This window comes from Chrysochloris asiatica, unplaced genomic scaffold, assembly GCF_000296735.1.
Source record: "Chrysochloris asiatica unplaced genomic scaffold, ChrAsi1.0 scaffold00114, whole genome shotgun sequence".
Taxonomy (NCBI): Eukaryota; Metazoa; Chordata; class Mammalia; order Afrosoricida; family Chrysochloridae; genus Chrysochloris; species Chrysochloris asiatica.
The window spans coordinates 1,549,385-1,558,047 of NW_006408632.1; the positions used below are offsets into that span (position 1 = coordinate 1,549,385).

The 8,663-nt window shown below is 41.2% G+C and overlaps 1 protein-coding gene across 1 annotated transcript in view; it reads right to left on the reverse strand.

Annotated features, from left to right (window-relative positions):
• The window catches only part of PNPT1 (polyribonucleotide nucleotidyltransferase 1), an 85,953-nt gene extending 79,914 nt beyond the window's left edge, over positions 1 to 6,039 (reverse strand). Inside the window, exon 1 of the mRNA XM_006868017.1 lies at positions 5,861 to 6,039. Within this exon, the coding sequence (XP_006868079.1) occupies positions 5,861 to 6,027 (167 nt within the window). The 5' untranslated portion in view covers positions 6,028 to 6,039. The remainder of the gene's footprint in view (positions 1 to 5,860) is intronic.
• Positions 6,040 to 8,663: the final 2,624 nt, after the last annotated feature.

Sequence of the window (8,663 nt, forward strand, 5' to 3'; positions counted from 1 at the left end):
CATGGTATTTTCAATAACCTCATATGCATGCAAAAGCTGGACAGTGAATAAGGCAGACCATAGAAGAATTGATACTTTGAGTTATGGTGTTGGAGGAGAATATTGAAAGTGCCATAGGCTGCCAAAAGAATCAACAGATTTGTGTTGGAAGAAGGGCAGCCAGAGTGCTCCTTGGAGGCCAAGATGGACAAACTTCTTCTCACATACTTCGGACATACTGTCAGGAGGGACCAGTCGCTGGAGAAGGGTATCATGATTGGTAAGGTGGAGGGTCAGAGAAAAAGAGGAAGACCCCAGTGAGATGGATTGGCAGAGAGACAGCATCAATGGGCTCAAGTGTGGCAACAACTGTGAGGTTGGCCCAGGATTGGGCAGTGTTTTGTTGTGTTGTGCATAGGGTTGCTATGAGTTGGTACCAAACAACAACAACAACAATAATACGGATAAACCTTGAAAACATTAAGATTAAATGAAAGATGCTTTGTCACACACACAAAAAAACACATATCATCTGATTCTATCTATATGTAATGCCTAGATTTGGAAAACCTATGAGGTGAGTCAAAAATATCTGCACTATGGCTTCAGAATTTATTTTAATCAACTTTTAAAAGAGATATACATCATTTTTTGACATAAAATCTTATTTTTCACTACACTTCGTCCATCTGTCAGCAAACTTTGGCATTCCCTTATTTAAAAATGTTTTAGGTTGAGCTTCAAGGCATGAATGTAATGCTGTCTTCACTTCTTTATCAGAGGTGAATCTTCGTCCTAGAAGGGCTGCTTTCAGGGGACCAAAGAGGTAAAAGTCCTAAGGAGCAAGATCAGGGAGGATCTTGAACATCTCAAAATGAAGTTTGTGCAGTGTCAACAATGTGGACAAAGGTGTAGGGATGTGCATTGTCATGCATGATCATGTCACCCTTGGACAGTAGTCCTCTGGATTTAATCCAAAGTTAAGGTTTCAGCTCTTCAGTGAGCATCTCACTGTAATGAGCACTGTTGACTGTTGAGCCTTTTTCCTGACAGTGTTCCAATACTGCCCTTGAGAATCCCAGAAAACTCTAAGCAACAAGTTTCCAGCTGATGATTGACTTTTGAACTTTGTTTTGGTTGGCGATTGAGGGTATTTCCATTCAATACTCTGCAGTCCAATTCTTTGTGAGTTATGCAATGCATGAACAGCAATGGAATCCTAACATAAGTAGTAAAATAAGCAGTTTTCATACTTTCAGATTCCTGATAGAAATGTATCTTCAATGGAAATTATCTTTATTCTGGTTCTGAGCCTGAGAGTAAACGGCAGAGTATTGAATCTGTTGCAGATTATTCCATAGGCAGAACCATGGCTATTTGCAAACAATTTGCCACATAATCCACTGACACTCCTCTAATCGACAGAATCATTCCACATGCATGCTCAGTGTTGTCCTCAGCCTCGGAAATGGTCAGTATTTTAATACAACCAGAGTGCGGACAAAATTTGACTCACCCGCGTATATAGAGAAAGTGGATTTACGTCATTGGTGGCTGGGACGTTTGGAAAGAAATCGGAAGTGACTGATAATGAGTTTGGGGTTTATTCTGGTGGTCATGAAGTGTTCCAAAATTATGGTGATTATTGTACAACTTATTGAATAATCAATGAACTGTATGTTTAAAATGTGTGGATTATATGGTATATAAATTAGATCTTGATAAAGCCGTTTTATGTATGTAAGTATGTATGTATGATATAATATATATATATATATTATTGTTAAGTGCTGTCGAGTTGATTCCAACCCACAGTGACCCTGTATAGGGTTTCCGAGGAGCAGCTGATGAGCTTGAACCACCGACCTTGAAGTTCAAATGGCTTTGCAGTCTGGCACATTAACACACAGTGCCACAGCAGGGCTCTCTCTCTCTGGATAGATGGATAGATAGATAGATAGATAGATAGATAGATAGATAGATAGGTAGATAGATAGGAGTCCTCATGTGACACTGTAGGATAAAGCACTAGAACGCAAAGTCTGTTTATACCACAAGTTCAGTGGTTCAAAATCACCAGCAGCTCTTTGGAAACCATATACAGGGTCGCTATGAGTTGGAACGGACTCATATACTGGCATATATGACATATGACAGGCATGTACATATGAAATAGGCAGCATCGTCACGCTTATTTCCCAGTTTCTGCAGAAAATGGAAAAAAGTTAACAAGTGGTTGAAAGAAACCTAACTTATTGTTAAAAGAGCCTAAAAGTCATGAAAGGATGTTTCAAAGGTGAAATCAAAGTGGTTTCGGAAGATCTTTCACATTCTATCATAGAAAAATACACATACACCAACGTCCTGAAACAAGATTATAGCTGCTCTGCCTTCACATGCCAAAAGCGCAAAAGGCCAACCCTTAGCATTTTCATCCATTAAATGCTTTTGCCAGATATTATCTATTCATAGTTAGATCCTTTTTGTCGAAATTTGAATGTTAGCACAAAGCATGTACGTATGATACGCATACATTAATGACTACAATGCTTTTATACCATCAGCTCTGACCTTGAAATGTTAATCAAATTTCTTTTAAAAAGCAGGAAATATCTGAGAACTTCTACTTTATTTTATGTCCTTGTTCAACACAGATGCTAGAAAGATGTTACTCAACAGAAAAAGTGGGTGTTCCTGACTGATGGGAACTCTGAGGTGCAGAGAGGATGCTGGAACTGAAATAGGAGGTAGACTGACAGAGGGAATAAAATGTGCAGAACCAGTCCTCCTGAGTGGTATCATACAGATCTCGCGACCTTATAGCTGAAATTAGGTATAAGTTTTATGTAATAAAATGTAAATTTGAGGTCTTGAAATTTTGTTTAATTCTGACTTAGAATTGGCTACAAAAATGGCTTCAAATGTAACAACAAACTGTGAGGATGGCAAATGAGCAGGCAGTATGGCATTATTTGTTTTAGTTGTGCACAAAGTTGCTATGAGTTGGAACCAATTTGATGGCACTTAACAATATGAGTCGGAACTGACTCCACGGCACATAACAACAACAACAACAACAACAATATGCTACCAGTACTTCTCAAGTCTACCAGGAATTGTTACTCTATCAGCTAATGCGAATTCTGAATATCTGAATTGATCCCTGAGAAAGGAGTTGTTGTTGTTGTTAAGTGCCACCCGCCACCGAGTCGATTCCGACCCATAGTGACCCTGTATAGGGTTTCTGAGGAGCAGCTGGTCAGCTTGAACCACCGACCTTGCAATTCAAACGGCTTTGCAGTCTGGCGCATTAGCCTACAGCGCCACACCAAGACTCCTGAGAAAGGAGTTAGGTATCTCTAAATAGATGTAAGTGGGAAGAAAAAGGGAAGAATAGCTGTGAAAGCTATAGCGTGATATTCTACTAATGGGGATATTATCTCAGCATTTTTGACATTGCCCACCACGGCAAGTTGTTACATAGTCTCAATAATGGTAAACTGCTCTATTTTAATGGTGCAGATAAATTGTAGAGACAATCAAGAGAAGTTAGTAAAACATGGGTTCTTTGAGTCATGGTAGGATTCTCTGGAATAAAGTTCTTCCAAGGTGATGTGGTGCCTCAGGATAAGCACTAGACCTCAAGGTTGGTTTGAACTGCAAGATGGGTGATTCAAACTCACTAGCCGCTCCTCAGAAACCTCATCCAGGGTTGCTATGAATTGGAACCGACTCCACAGCACATAAGAGACCCCTTCAGTCTACTCTGTTTCATTGGTCAAAACCAATGAAATATGACCCCAGCTAGATGTAAGGACTACCAATATACCAAAGAAGAGAACATGAATAGTCATAAGCACTGTCTATGGAGGTTCAAGCTCACCAGGAACTCCTTGGAAACCCTATACAGGGTTGCACTGGGTCAGCACTGACTAGACCACACTTAAAAACATCTATGGAGTGGCCCATCCCTCCTAATGACACCAACAGGCTGACAAACAAAGCCTACAAATTGCTGCTACACTTGTTAAGGTACTTACACTGATGAATGATCACATCAGTGAAAAGACAAGCCTGCAGTACCTCAAGTGCTCTCAAACATGCTTGCTTGCATTTATACATTTATCTAAAAAAACAAATTCTTCTACCTTTTTTTTCCCCTCTGTTGAATTCTACCCAGTTTCTCCTTTAAGGGTCCCTGGTCATGCCCCAGAGAGTCCTATGGTCCTACCTGGGTGACTGTCCCAAGACAAACTGTTTTTCTTACAGGTATGTGCTTACAGGTATATTATGCTTCTGTGATCTAAAGTATGCAAAGAAACATGTGGTTATTTTCCAATATATCCTATGATCTCAGCTGGTGTAAAGTGTACAAATTGATCATATTTTTTCCTATACATTGACTGAAAACCTCAAGGTCAGCAGTGTAAACCCATCAGCTTCTCTGCTGGATGTTGTTGTTATGTGCCGTGGAGTTGGTTCCAACCCATAGTGACCCTGTACAGGGTTTCCGAGGCTGTAAATCTTTATTGGAGCAGAAAGCCTCATCTTTCTCCTGTGGAACAGCTGGTAGTTTCGAACTGCTGACGTTAAGGTTTGCAGCCCAATTCGTAATCACTACGCTACCAGAGAGCTTCTTAATACATATACATATGCTTAGAACATAGTTGCTACTCAGTAAATGTTACATAGGACCACTTTAAGACTAAGATGGAAGCATTGTTTCACTCAGTAGGCATGACATCTATTTCAACACATGACACAACTATAGAAGAGGTCCAGAGTGATTACTAAATGAAGGATTCAAAGTCCATCATACAGGAAAAATTTAGAAGGCCTTCATCTCGTTGCTTTTGAGTCCCCAATGACTAGCACATACATGTTTGGCAAAATAATTGTGCTGGAACATTTCTCCAGAGAAGAATGTATAGTTCTTGAAGAAGAGAAAATGAGAATGAAAGAATGTCAGTGCTGGAAAGAATTTTACAATTTATCTAGTTTAGAAATCCACTATTTTGGTTTTTAAGTTTTTAAAAGGCTAATAATTACTATCTATATCATTACAGAAAAAAGTTTTCAGATCCTTTTATCCAGTTCAGCATCCTGTTACTATTATAAAGTGGCATAGTAACTTGGTTAAAGTCAGTTACTCAGTAAATTATAAGGAAAGCCTGGAAGAAAAGCATTAGCTTTGTGACTTTGGGGAAAGTTACTTAGCCTTGGTTTTTAGCCTCTGATGTCTTAATTATAAAATCCTTTAAAAAGATGTGAGTTATTTAACTAGAGTGATGTTTGCTTTCTCTTCTTAGCCAGAGTCATGCTAGTCACACTTTTAGGCAATCAACTGGGCTGGATGACATTAATACCAGTTGTCAACGTTTCCCACATTAGAGTTCAGAGGTTTACATCCCCCGTCCCAAAATTCCATGTGTCAAAGCAGAACCAGGCTTTAGTAGGGTTTTCGATAGCAGAGTTTTGGGAAGTTAATCACCAGGACTTTGTTCCGACCAGGTGGACTCAAAAACGTTTTATTTTGAGGTTAGCAGCCGTCAGGCGTGTTAACGATTTGCAACATTCAAGGGCTCCTCCCGAAAATAACAAGGATCGAAATCTGGCGGACAGATTCAGCTGGAGAAGGGAAATCCGGGACAGAGTAACAACAGAGATCAAGAAACAAAGGGCTTGAAGCTGAAAGCAAGAGAGCAAGGGGAGGGTCCGAAGAGACATACTCCATATTCGGAGAGGAATTTATTAACTTCAGATTTGGGGTAAAGAGGACAGAAATTTGGGCTGTCATATTCCTACAACAGGAGATGAAAGTACTTGGACTGGCCAAACAGGAAGCCTTGAGAAATGGCAATAAACGCACAACGTTGCTTACCTGCTTCCTAAATCCACGGTGACAGCTCGAGGCCCCGTTTCACCCCATAATGCTCGTACTTGCAATGGGGTAAGTACCCGAGACCGTCCTGGCAGACCGAGAGGACCACTGCCCAAGGGTCGGGGCCGGAGCCCGAGGCATGAGCAGCACCGTCTGCAGGCCGCCATGATACGCAAAACGCGATCAGCCCGGGCTACGTTCCGATTGGCTGCCCCAGTAGCTCTGGGGGTGGAGTCTGGTCTAGTTTCATTTCCGTGGTTCTTAGGAGAACGCGAGGAAGTGGATATCGTCGACCTTTCTACGAAGACTAGAAAGGTTCAAACCTTTTCGAACGCGATTGTGGTGTAACCTGTCTTTCCGCTTACCCTTTAAATCTCCTCTAAAAAACCCCAAACGCAAACCAACTGCCATGGAATTGATTCATACTTGTAATGACTCCTACGGTTACCGAGGCTGTAAATCTTCACAGCCGGAGCGACTGTCCGGAGCGACTGTGAAGGGTTTGAACAGTCGAATTTGTGTTAGTTGTTATTGTTGTTGAGTATCGCGGAGTCGGTTCCGACTCATAGTGAACCTGTACAGGGATTTGTTACTGTTGTTGTTAAGCGCCTTGGAGTCGATTCCGACCTATAGCGACCCTGTATGGGGTTTCCGCGGGGCCACTGGTGAGCTTGAGCCGCCAACCTTGCAGTTCAAATGGCTTTGCAGTCTAGCGCATTAACCCACAGCGCCACACCACGACTCCAGCTTTATGAGGCTGTAAATCTTTACGGGAGCAGAAAGCCTCATCTTTCTCCCGCGGAATAGCTGGTAGTTTCGAACTGCCGACTTTGAGGTTAGCAGCCCGATTCTTAACCACTACGTTACCAGTCCTGTGCTTATACAGCGTCACCAAGTATCCGCCACTGAAAAACCAGCAGAAAACTAATGTTTCTTTGCTATCTGGTTTAAAAGGAAGGCCTAGAATAGCATGTTTATTAAGTAGGACAAATATAGTAAAAATATAAGTCGTAGAACACCAAATGATTACTTGGTTTTTGTGAGCAGAAAACTGTCGTGGTGGGACACGATTTTTATAAATTTTACATAATAAATATATCTGTTATGCTTGAGCCCCCTGTTGCTGCCACTGCTGGGGGTCAATCTCCTTGGGGTCTTTCTTTTTTTTTTTTGCGCTGACCCTCTACCAAGCATGGTGTGCTTTTCTAGAGACTGGTCCTTCCTGTCTTTAACACAAAGTATGAGGTCCTTCCTGGCAACATATTCAAAGGAGCATAATGACTGTACTTCTTCCTACATAGATTGTTTGTTCCTGCAGCGGTTCACTAGTCAGTCTCACATCCTCCCTGCTCGCCCTCTCATCCCAGCAAACACTCCATCCACCTCTCTAACCTTTCCTCTGAAGTTCAGGGTGTTAGAATTTTCATCTGTGTCTAAGTTTTTTTCTCTGGTATCTTTGTTGTAGAGGATCCATGGAGTGTGCCTTTCTAGTCCGCAATCTTACTGGAGATATCTCCATCCATGTTCTTTTGATGCTTTCTGCATCATTTAATGTATTGCCCATGGAGTGCTTCAATATTTTGACTAAAGACTTGAATTTTTGTCTTCAGTTCTGTCAGCTTGAGAAATGCTGAGGATATTCTTCCCTTTTGGTTTTCTAACTTCAGATCTTGGCACATTTCACGTGACTTTGTCTTCTTGAAATGATCTTCAGAATTTTCTGTTTAGCTCTTGTACCTCCTCATTTCTTCCATTTGCTTTAGCATCTCTACACTGGAGAGCAAGTTTCAGTGTCTCTTCTGACATCCATTTTGACCTTTTCCTTCTTTCCAGTCTTCTTAATGATTTTTTGCTTTTTTCATGTATCATGTTCTTGATGTCATCCCACAGCTCTTCTGGCCTTAAAGTCTCCTGGGCGAGCACCTTGCTTGCTCTTGTAGTAATCATTCGCACTGCCTTTATTGGTTTGTATTTTTCCTGTTATGTCTTTTATTGAAAACACCATGGAAATTTACTACCTCAGAAGATTCTGGATGTGGTTAAGGATTTCACCTATGGTTTTATCTAATGAAGAGGCTCCACAGGAAGCCTCCTTCACTCGTCACACTGTAGCCTCATTTTAGGTATTCCAATCAGTTATAGGCAAAAGACGGATTTACAAGCTTTCTATGGTGCTATTTCTGGCTATTCCTTTCTCTCCCCCTCCAGTGTCTATTTTATAATCTTATTCCAGGGAAACCAAGATTCAAAAGACAGCCAAGCGTCTTAACATTATTTCCTCCCTTTTGCCCATTACAACCATGTTTCAATCCCTGTATACCAGAGCCCTGTTGTTTCAAGTTTGTTTATACATCATTATTTACTTCTGCCCCTTTAGCCCATGCAAACCTGCCTGTTTTCCCATTCACCTTGTTCTTCCATTCCCCTCTCCCTTCTTGTGTATTGCCCCCTTCCCTGTCCTGTGTCTGTTCCCTACCCTGTGCTCCACTTTCCCTCCTTCTCCTAACCCCACCTCCACATCCCAGTAACCAGCAAAGACTCTCCCCGCCCCTTTAGTATGGATTATTTTTCTTAGTCTTTTACAGTAGTGGTCCTATGCAGTATTTCTCCTTTTTGTGATTGACTAATTTCACTAAACATAATGTCCTCAAGATTCCTCCATGTTATGTGATAGCTTACAGCTTCCTTGTTGTTCTTCAAGGTAGCATAATATTCCATTGTGTGTATATACCAAAGTTTGTTTATCCATTCTTCTGTTGATGGGCACTTAGGCTGTCTCCCTCTTTTTGCTAGTGTAAATAGT